The following is an 11,686-nucleotide window of genomic DNA, read 5'->3' on the forward strand; positions in this document are numbered from 1 at the left end:
AAAGAGCGTTCTATTTCCCTTAATGTTTCTACACATCAAAAAAGTATAGTCGCCTTCGTGTAGAATTTTGACGATTTTGTTTTGTAATCTGGTGTTATTAATTCAATTTTTCGAGGTCGTTTTTTTTACTTAGATTTTTTATTATTGGCAATACCTTGTTTATTAAGCCATTCCTTCACAAAGGTATAAGTTCCAAGCCTTGCATCTATTTTACAAGGACCAGAACCAGTATCTCTGAGTTCCGTCTGAGTTGGCAGCACCGACCCTGTTATTCGGTTACTTTGACAACGGTCAACTACCAAAACAACGAGCCGAACAATGCAAGCTGCCTGCCACTCAAGAGAACATGAGAGGAATGAAAACTAACTAATAATTTATATAAAATATAAAGTAAATAAATTAATGGCGGAGTTCCACATAATTGGACAAATATTAAAAGCAGTTCACTTCGCCGAGCCGCACTTATATTGCAAGTGGAGTCTGCAGAGCGGTAAGTCTAAAAAAGCAAGTGCTCTGCCAAGTTAATAAGGCCGTATCTCCCCGAAGGAAACGAATGGCGTCTGGTTCAGGGCGAGGTTCAGGGTCAGAGCCATGTAGCGGCCCACCGACTGCAGAACTGCGCGGACTTCGCCCAGACCCTAGACATACACCTGAGCGCAGGCTCTGTCCAAGGCTGGCCACGACTGCTGGTAGAGGTGTACGCTATCAACGTACTGAAACAGTCCTGGCCTGTCGGCTACGGCATTTTACACATACCCTCCACTCCAGGTACGCATCGGCTGGATATTAGCACCTGGAAGGTAGCACCCAACGGCCTATGGCAGTCACTTCGAGAGCGGTTTGGCGGTGGTGGAGCCGCACTGAGCAAGAACGACATTATCTACTCGGGAGTTGAGCGGTGAGACCATTGTTTAGCAAAAATTCCGTTTTTAACATTTACAGAGAAAACAAGGAAGAACGCTATAGTCGAGTACCTCGACTATCAGATACCCGTTACTCAGCTAAAGGGACCAAAGGAAAATAGAGATATGCAAGCAGCAAATGCGCCACCTACCGGCGGTAGACAAATTTAAGCGTTGTGGACGTTAGAGTGGGCGTGGCAAAGTTTTTCTTAAATCAATCGATACGTATTGACGAGACCAATACATTTCAGTTAAAAATTTTTATCTAGCACGAAAATTGTGGGCGCCACAGGCTTGGGCAATATGTGGGCGTTAGAGTGGGCGTGGCAAACTTTTTTTGGATCAATCGATAGGTGTTGACGAGACCAATACATTTCAGTTAAAATTTTTTATCTAGCATGAAAATTGTGGGCGCCACAGATTTGGGCGGTTTGTGGGCGTTAGAGTGGGCGTGGCATATTCGCGTAACAAACTTGCGCTGCGCTCAAGCCTACGGAATCTAAATCTGAAATCCCGTTTCTCTATCTTTGATATTGTCCGAGATATCCGCGTTCATATTTACGATTTTTTTAAGTGTGGGCGTTAAAGTGGGCGTTGCAAACTTTTTTTTAGGTCAATCGGTAGGTATTGATGAGAACAATACATTTCAGTTAAAATTTTTGTTCTAGCATCAAAACTGTAGGAGCCACAGTTTTGGGCGGTTTGTGGGCGTTGGAGTGGGCGTGGCACTCTTCTGAAACAAACTTGCGCTGCGCAGGAATCTCAGGAATCTGCGTGTCTAGTCCCAGTATTGTAGCTCTTATAGTTTCCGAGATCTCAGCGTTCATACGGACAGACGGACAGATGGACATGGCTAGATCGACTCGGCTAGTGATCCTGATCAAGAATATATATACTTTATGGGGTCGGAAACGCTTCCTTCTGCCTGTTACATACTTTCCGACGAATCTAGTATACCCTTTTACTCTACGAGTAACGGGTATAATCATTATTATTATTATTATCATAAAAAAAAGGGTTTCAAACCTGAGTCGTTAGTCCGTATAAACGCTAAGGTCTCGGAAACTATAAAAGCTAAAATGTTGGGACTAAGCATACAGAACCTAGGGGCTCTTAAGCAGCGCAAGTTTATTTTAGCGGATTGACGCCCATAATATAAAAATGTCTGCATAGTGCCCACATTTTAAACGATTTTTTTCGGCGTGAAATGAAATTGATTTTATTGGTGCAATACTTTCAATAATCATACCAATTGCATTATTATTTAAGAAGTTATAAATTACTTAGTTAATAAGTGATTAAGGTCATGCATGGTTTTTAGTATCGCTAATATCCGATAGGTGGCGCCGTTCGCTAAGTGTCACCCCAAAAAATAGCCCTGTAATTTCATTTAAAACTACCCTTCAGTTCTGCAGTAGGGACGCGGTGACATGGCTCAAGTCAAAAAGCTTTTTTTGTGCCTAAAACGCTGTGCCGCTGTTGACGTTAGCAGAGCAGCCGGCGCAGCGTAGAAGACTGTCAACGAAAACGATCGTGCAACAAAGAGAGGCAGATATTCGGATATTTCCCTCTCTTTCTTGTCTTATAATCTGCCTGCATGTACTTTGTAGGAACAAATGTCACTTGTGATATCACTCATGACTTACACGTATTTGGCGCGTGCGAAGTTTGTGATTTGTGCTTTCATAGGTGAAATAATACAAAATGTCATCGATCAAAATGAAATAATATAAAATGTAATGGATAAAAATGTCTAAAATTGGTTTTTAAAAAGGATTCATTTTTATTTGCTAACATTATTATGCTTATAATCTTGGGCTTCCTGCGCAGCGCAAGTTTATTTCAGCAGGGTGCCACGCCCACTCTAGCGCCCACAAACCGTCCAAAACTGTGGCTCCTGCGGTTTTAATGCTAAAATAACAATTTTAACTGAAATGTATTGTTCTCATAAATACCTATCGATTGACCCAAAAAAAGTTTGCCACGCCCACTTTAACGCCCACAAACTTCAAAAAATCGTAAGTATGAACGCGAATATCTCGGAAACTAGCAAAGTTAGAGAATTGGGATTTTACATTTAGATTCCATAGCCTTATACGCAGTGCAAGTTTGTTCCCAATCTAACGCCCACAAAACGGCCAAGCCTGTGGCGCCCACAATTTTCGTGCTAGATAAAGCATTTTAACTGAAATGTATTTATCTCGTCAATACTTATCGATTAATCAAAAAAAAAAAATTTTGCACGCCCACTATAACGCCCACAAACTTCAAAAATTCGTAAATATGAACGCGAATATCTCGGGAACTATCAAATATAGAGAGCGCAAGTTTGTGGCGCGATTATGCCACGCCCACTCTAACGCCCATTAAACGCACAAACCTGTGAGGCACACAATTAACATGCTAGATAAAACATTTTAACTGAAATGTAATAGTCTCGTCAATACCTATCGATTTATATCCATAACGCTTAAATCTTTCTAACGTCCACATAACCATATATTTCGATCGCGAGTAGGTGGCGCATTTCAATCTCGCTTTGCTGCTTGCATATCTCGCTTTGATCCCTTTAGCTGAGTGACGGGTATCTGAGTTATAATCGAGGTACTCGACTATAGCGTTTTTCCTTGTTTCTTTTTATTTTCAAGGTATTTAATTGCCTTGCGAAAACATTTGTCAGGGTCGTTCGGACTGTCGATTAAGAATACAGAACAAAATTTTTTTTTTTTATTTTTTAGTTATATATATTACATCACTGTGGAGGGCACTCCAAGTAGTCACGAAGCGCACCAGGGGAGTGTGAAATGGCGACTACTATACAAGAGTGGTCAAAAGTATTTTCACAAAAAAATAGTTAAATATACTCATAATTTGAACTTACATCTTGTTAACTTTGGCATCAATGGAAAGGTAATTTAAATGCCGTTTGAATGATACTATACACTTCTTAACCCATTCAGTACTTATTGAAAACGACGAATTTGTGTGAAAATGTCCTTTTTGAACTTTTTCCCTCGACTTGAAAACTTAAATTTTTTGATGCAAAAAGTTTCTTCAAACAAAAATAATAGTAACTGCAAAAAGAATTTTTCAAAAATCATTTTGCTTATATTTTTTCTGATTTTTTGAAAATGCTTAGAAACATGCATTTTAGCCATATTTTTCTCTTTTTCATACAAATTTTTTCCGACATTGTCACCTTTAAAAAATCATAAAAAATATAAGCAAAATGATTTTTGAAAAATTCTTTTTGCAGTTACTATTATTTTTGTTTGAAGAAACTTTTTGCATCAAAAAATTTAAGTTTTCAAGTCGAGGGAAAAAGTTCAAAAAGGACATTTTCACACAAATTCGTCCTTTTCAGTTAGAATTATTTTTGTTTGAAGGAACTTTTTGCATCAAAAAATTTAAGTTTTCAAGTCGAGGAAAAAAGTTCAAAAAGGACATTGTCACACAAATTCATCCTTTTCAATAAGTACTGAATGGGTTAAAAAATGTATTGTATCATTCAAACGGCATTTAAATTACCTTTCCATTGATGCCAAAGTTAACAAGATGTAAGTTGAAATTATGAGTATATTTAACTTTTTTTTTTGTGAAAATACTTTTGACCACCCTTGTATATACATGAAGAAATGAAAATCTACTGTGCGTATCAAATTCTATTTTAAGGTCCTAAAAATTTTAGATAATGGTAAACAATTTAATATTATAAACTATAGTACTAGCACTTTTTGAAAACTCGCTAGTTTGACTGGAAAATAGCTATAAATAGCTGCATTTTGTACGCCCGTAACTTGTGAAGAACTAAAGTTACAGGCTTGTGGTATTTGTGGCTAGAAAGGTATTTTATAATACTTTGAACGCCTTTCTAACACGATTTGTCTAAATACCAGCACTAAAAATTATATGCAGAAGTTATTTTATTCCGATTTTCTAAGCTTTTTTTGATTTCTCAGAGTGTATAATCTTTGAGCCATACGACACGTTTTTGTAAAAAGTCACGTTTTAAAATTTACTGCCAGAGATTTGAACTTTTTTCGTATCCAAACTTTATATAAATGTCCTAAAAATTTTAGATGATGTTAAAAAGATTAATATAAGTGTTGGGGCGATGCGGCTTGATCGTTGGAAATAGTTGAAGCCCCAAGACTGAATGGTACCCAAAAAACACGGGAGTACTTTTGGGGTTTTTTCGCGACGAGCGTAGGTGTTTATTAGTACACTTTGAAACATGAACTGCCTAAGCCTAACTTAACTTAAGCGCTCCAGAGCAGAGCGGAGACTTAGGGGAGAGATGGAGAGGGAGAGCGGACGGCAGTGCGAGCGCGCGAGATGTAGACATCTGGATAAAACTGCCGCTCGACACTGCCTCCTGAAATTAAACGCCCTTTTGACGTGAACATTCTCCCCCCCCTTGCGAGGACACCCGTAGCAAGAACCTCAGGATAGTAGGCTCAGGAACACGTTGGAAGTGTAGATCGGTCGTCCGTATGTAGGAGAGTGTGGTGGTCCTTTCCACACTTGTGGCAGTGATGACCACTACGGCAGGAGTCCTTGGTATGATTGTGAGCCAAGCAATTGGAGCAGTACTTCTGGATATGTACTTCCTGGAGCCGATTCTGGGGGCTTAGCCGTAGAAAGTGGTGGCACTTCCGTAGAGGATGGATCTTTTGGCAGACTCGGCATTGGTAGGATTTAATACCTCGAGTACGTCTGCCATCCAAGGATGGGTATGGAACCCAATACTCGGATGGAGTATTCTTAGGAGGGACTTTTTGTACGGAAACTTGCGCTGAATAGGACGAAATGATGTGTGGAACTGAGGCGGTTACTGGCCTTGGAGGGTCGGATGGAATCGTCGGAGTAGTAGGGCCGCTGTTTCGATGCAGCAATGTGTGATGCCGATCTTGGCAAGTGAGACAGTTGTGAGCGCTTGTGCAATCCCGGAATTGATGGCTACTTGCAAAGCAATTGGAGCACAACTGCTTCCTTTGAATATAGGCTAGGCGATCGTCTACCGTCATCTGTAGGAGGCGTGGACATATACGCACGGGGTGGTTCTTCTTGGAACACAGATCGCAGCCCTTGGGTATCGGAACTAACCTTGTGTTGAAGGAATTTATTTTTGGAAATTCTGCCACTCGATTTGTGTCTTTGGACTGGACGTGGTGGAAATTGGCAGATCGGAAGCTATCGACGGCCTCAAGAGTTCGATGGCGCTCTGTCAAATATGAATCAAGCTCAAGCCACGTAGGAATTTCGGCTTTATTTTGGATGGATTGCTCCCATAATGAGAGAGTGAGCTTTGGTAGTTTTGTCGAGCACATATGAACCAGGATAGGGTCCCAATTCTCAATATTAACACCGGAAAATTTTAAGGAAGTTAAGCAACCTTGAAAAGTGCGTTGAAGTTCCTTTAAGGCTGCTCCCGACTCCTGTGCTATGGATTGCACATTGAAAAGTGTTTTCAGGTGACTGTTCACCTGCAATCGCTTATTTTCGAAACGCTCAGTTAGGTTATTCCAGGCTGAGTGAAAGCCATCATTGGTGAGTGGGGATCTTGAAACTATGGAATGAGCTTCGCCATTTGTTTTTGAATTTAAGTGGAATAATTTTTCAACGGGCGTTAGACTCGGATTGTCTATGTATATTGCCGTGAAAAGGTCCCGGAAAGTCGGCCAGCGAAGATAGTCGCCGGAGAAAACCTCTGTGTCTATAGGAGGGAGCCGACAGCCATAAGACGTGGAATTTCGGGACGGAGTTACTGGAGCTTGAGGTATTTGGGAGGAGCCTTTTTGGATTTGTTCCATCAACTGCGCGGCAAATATTTCGTAAGTGGAGTACGTTTGGTAATACGTGGACTTTAGTATGGATTTTGTGTCTGCGGCGCTCTCGCCTGCAGATATAATGCTGTCGGAGCATATGTCGTATGCTGCCTTTACCGTTTGCCACAAGGAATCGAGGTGATCGCGACGGATGTTACAGGCGGATAACGTTGGTGTAGGAGCACCTGGAGCGTTCACAGTGGCCTCAAAGTGGATCAGACAGTCAGCTGTGGCCATAAATCGGGTTAAAGCGGATTTTACTGATGTTGCCATGACGTTAAATAATTTAGAATTTTAATTCAGATGTAAGGAAACGGATTGGAATCAAATTGGAATTTAGGAACCAATTAAGATTGTAAATATATACGGTCACACTGTCGGATAGGCAATAAATATTTATTATATCGGAATGTCGGACTTATATAAGGAATTACGGACTTTAATATTGTTTGTTTGAAAAGAACACTTTTGTGAGCTCTTGACCCACTGTGCACTGGCGATATACGTATGTATGCACACTGTACATATGTACATATGTGGGGTGCGAATAGCGGAATAACGTTGCGGGAATTGGAAAGACTTCGCTTATGTTTGTATGTCGGTGCGTTTGTTTGTCACCTGCACAACTAAATTACAAACGATTTGCTGGAGTAAATTTGTGGATATTGTCACTTTGTTTTTAATTTTAGAAATAGTTTAGCCGTATTTGTAGGTCGAGAAAAGTAGTTGGAGTGGACTGTATTACAAAAAAGTAGTTCGAGTGGACTGTATTAGATTGTTTTTGTAAATATACACATGCAGCTGGAACACAGTATAAAATAAAGAGTGCAAATCTTAAGGACAATCTTTATGATCGGGAATTTTTTACTGTGGCTGAGTTATATTTTACACACAATTGGAATTGAAAATATATTTGAGAAATATTTTTGTTGAATAGTAGCACTGAAATATCTTCTGGAATTGTTTCAAGTGTACAATTGTGGGCAAAGGAAACTGGAATAATGTCGGGCACAAGTAACGGAATCGAAATACATATATTAAATGCCGTTGCGTCGGATTAATCACTTTTGGATTTAGACAATATATCATACAGAAAGTTAGTCGAAATAGGGTTCGAAAAACTGGCGTATGACCGGCAATTATAGTAAGTGGAACTTATCTGGAGCGGTTCAAGCCTGCTGGGACAAAATCAAAGAAAACTCCAGGAGAGGAAAATCCAAAGATTTTGAAATCCGGCTCGAAGGACCAAAATGTTGGGGCGATGCGGCTTGATCGTTGGAAATAGTTGAAGCCCCAAGACTGAATGGTACCCAAAAAACACGGGAGTACTTTTGGGGTTTTTTCGCGACGAGCGTAGGTGTTTATTAGCACACTTTGAAACATGAACTGCCTAAGCCTAACTTAACTTAAGCGCTCCAGAGCAGAGCGGAGACTTAGGGGAGAGATGGAGAGGGAGAGCGGACGGCAGTGCGAGCGCGCGAGATGTAGACATCTGGATAAAACTGCCGCTCGACACTGCCTCCTGAAATTAAACGCCCTTTTGACGTGAACAATAAGAATCTTTAATTCAACCACTTTTCGAAAATCGAGCTAGTTTGGCGGAAAAATAGCTATAAATAGCTGAATTTCGTACTGCCGTAACTTCCCTTCAGTTCTGCAGTAGGTGACATTACTCAAGGCAAAAAGCTTTTTTTGTTTTTTTTGCCTAAAACGCTGTGCCGCTATTGACGTCAGCAGAGCAGTCCGCGCAGCGTAGAAGACTGCCTACAAAAACGGTCGTGCAATAAAGAGAGGCAGATATTCGGAGATTTCCCTCTCTTTCTTGTCTTATAATCTGCCCGCACTCCGCGCTCGCAGAGACAAATTTCGGCCGGTCCGTTATTTTTTTTGCGTCTCTCCGTTATGTTCGGCTAGCGACTAATACTTCGGCGGAAAAATTTTCGTGGAGCAGCGACATGTGAATGCCCTAATATTTTAGGAGCATTATTGTGTATCGAACATAAACAACTTATATTGTTTTATAAAAGTAAATTATTTGGTTAAAGTAAAATTAAGTAATTTGGATTTACTTATAATGTTATGTTTACTTATTATACATTTTTATTACAATATAATTTTTTAGTGTAGTTATAGAAAATTAGTCCGTTAAAATTGATTTCAATATTTAAAACATTAGTAGTATTAATATTAACATTTTTAAAAAATTCGTATTGTATTTTTTACTGAAGAAGTACAAATTATATAGTCGGATATATTTCGCCTTAGAAAGGGTATAAGTGCAGTGGCACGCGCCAACAGCGAAGAGAAAACAAAAGAAATCAAGTAAAGGGGTGAGAAGACTTGGTGCATTCTGTTTGAGTGATTGAAAGGGAAGCATCCATTTTAATTGTGCGCAGCAGAGTTACTTTAATCGTTTAGTTAATATAATAAAGTCAGGTAAGTGCTACATTAAGTTTAAGATGTTGTGCATTGATCTTAGTTTAAAGTACGTAAATTTTGAAAGTGTTCAATGGCTTCCGCTAACCGAAAGTCGATGATGAAATGTTTTGTGCCAATAAAAATCCTGCAAAGGGTTAAACACCAAGTCTTCTCACCCTTTTACTTGATTTCTTTTGTTTTCTCTTCGCTGTTGGCGCGTGCCACTGCACTTATACCCTTTCTAAGGCGAAATATATCCGACTATATAATTTTTACTTGAGTAAAAAATAGAATACGAATTTTTTTAAAATGTTAATACTAAAATGTTTTAAATATTGAAATAAATTTAAACGGACTAAAATTCTATAACTAAACTAAAAAATTATATTTTAATAAAAATTTATAATAAGTAAACATAACATTATAAGTAAATTCAATATACTTAATTTTACTATAATCAAATAACTTACTTTTTTAAAACAATATTAGTTTATTTTTCGATATACAATAATGCTCCTAAGATATTAAGGCATTCACATGTCGTTGCTCCATAAAAATTTTTCCGCCGAAATATTAGTCGCTAGCCAAACATAACGGACAGACGCAAAAAAAAAACAAGGAAGAACGCTATAGTCGAGTGCCTCGACTATCGGATACCCGTTACTCAGCTAAAAGGACCAAAGGGAAATGGAGATAAGCAAGCAGCAAAGCGAGATTGAAATGCGCCACCTACCGGCGGTAGACAGATTTAAGCGTTATGGGCGTTAGGGTGGGCGTAGCAAATTTTTTTTTGGGTCAATCGATAGGTATTGACGAGACCAATACAGTTCAGTTAAAATTTTGTATCTAGCATGAAAATTTTGGGCGCCACTGGTTTGGGCGGTTTGTGGGCGTTAGAGTGGGCGTGGCATATTCGCGTAACAAACTTACACTGCGCACAAGGCTACGGAATCCAAATTTGGGATCCCAATTCTCTATCTTTTATAGTTTCCGAGATATCCACGTTGATATTTACTTTTATTTATTTTAAAAAATAAAAGTGGGCGTGGCAAACTGTTTTTTAGGTCAATTGATAGGTATTGATGAGATCCATACATTTCAGTTAAAATTTTTATTCTAGCATCAAAACTGTAGGAGCTACAGTTTTGGGCGGTTTGTGGGCGTAAGAGTGGGCGTGGCATTCTACTGAAACAAACTTGCGCTGCGTAAGAAGCTCAGGAATCTGCACGCCAAATCTCAGTAGCCTAGCTCTCATAGTTTCCAAGATCTCAGCGTTCATTCGGACAGACGGACAGACGGACATGGCTAGATCGACTCGGCTAGTGATCCTGATCAAGAATATATATACTTTATGGGGTCGGAACGTTTCCTTCTGCCTTCTACATACTTTCCGACGAATCTAGTATATCCTTTTACTCTACGAGTAACGGGTATAATAACGGACCGGCCGAAACTTGTCTCTGAGAGCGCCGAGTGCAGGCAGATTATAAGACAAAGAAAGAGAGGGAACCTCCGAAAAACTGTCTCTCTTTGTTGCACGATCGTTTTCGTGGGCAGTCTTCTACGCTGCGCGGACTTCTCTGCTGACGTCAACAGCGGCACAGCGTTTTAGGCACAAAAAAAAAACAAAAAAAGCTTTTTGCCTTGAGCCATGTCACCCCGTCCCTACTGCAGAACTGAAGGGTTGTAAGTGATTTCATAAGTGAAAACTCATTGAAAAAATTCTGATTTTCACAAGTTATTTCACATGGGACGTGTCAACGGCACGTGACAAGCCATACGAAAAATGAGTATAAGGAACAAGTGAAATCCCGTGGGTCTTCGAAAAATATTCATTTGAATTTTCACTTGTGAAAATGCGGACATCCCATACAATTTTCTATATGGAGCGTCACTTGTTCTTCACTTGTGCAAGAGGACATGTCCCACGGTATTCACAAGGTGATTCACAAGTGAAACTTTTTTTTTTGGAACTGAAGGGAGGTGTCAGGCGCCACTCACATGCGTTCTTATCTATGCTCTCTATTCTATTCTCTTTTCTTCTTTGCATTCAGGTTTTGTCTCGGGGGGATTAGTTATGCTCAGGGTCAATTATTTTATGATACATTTGTCGTTTTCGATCTTTTTGTTTTGCTGGATACTTTTCGTACTCAAATATTTATTCCCTTTATATTTGGATCTAAGTTTTAGATCAGGCGAGTAAATCAGTTGCTTCGATTTGGTGGTTCGATCAAACCGAGGGTAGGTCATTTTTTGGTGGGTGGTAAGTGGAACATTTGATCCAACAGAGAGTTCATCGACCTTTTCGTTCGGGTGAGTTGCATAATATATCTGATTGGAAACTTACTAATATCTCTAAGATTTAATAGTAAGATTATCTTTGTTTGATTGATAATTAGAATTATTAGCATTTCGGTTAAGGTATATAAAAAAAAAACACCTCTTAACGAGGTAAAAAAATAGTGACGACCGCACCTTTAACATACAATAGTTCTGATACATTCGAAAAAAAAACTCTTTCGAAAATTTACTTTTTCG

The 11,686-nt window shown here is 39.3% G+C and overlaps 1 protein-coding gene across 1 annotated transcript; it reads left to right on the plus strand.

The window, feature by feature from the left end:
- Positions 1 to 191: 191 nt before the first annotated feature.
- Positions 192 to 11,422, plus strand: LOC119561855 (B9 domain-containing protein 2). The gene is made up of 3 exons (XM_037875335.1): positions 192 to 490; positions 547 to 898; positions 11,339 to 11,422. The coding sequence occupies exons 1-3, from the start codon at positions 403 to 405 to the stop codon at positions 11,349 to 11,351; spliced, it is 453 nt and encodes a 150-aa protein (XP_037731263.1). The 5' UTR covers positions 192 to 402; the 3' UTR covers positions 11,352 to 11,422.
- Positions 11,423 to 11,686: the final 264 nt, after the last annotated feature.

The sequence above is a fragment of the Drosophila subpulchrella genome, unplaced genomic scaffold (genome assembly GCF_014743375.2).
Source record: "Drosophila subpulchrella strain 33 F10 #4 breed RU33 unplaced genomic scaffold, RU_Dsub_v1.1 Primary Assembly Seq379, whole genome shotgun sequence".
NCBI lineage: Eukaryota > Metazoa > Arthropoda > Insecta > Diptera > Drosophilidae > Drosophila > Drosophila subpulchrella.

Excerpts from the sequence above, each read along its gene's own strand:
- LOC119561855 (XM_037875335.1), top strand. The coding sequence starts at position 403 with ATGGCGGAGTTCCACATAATTGGACAAATATTAAAAGCAGTTCACTTC. Across the intron at positions 491-546 it reads CAAGTGGAGTCTGCAGAGCG|GAAACGAATGGCGTCTGGTT; the intron begins GTAAGTCTAAAA and ends ATCTCCCCGAAG.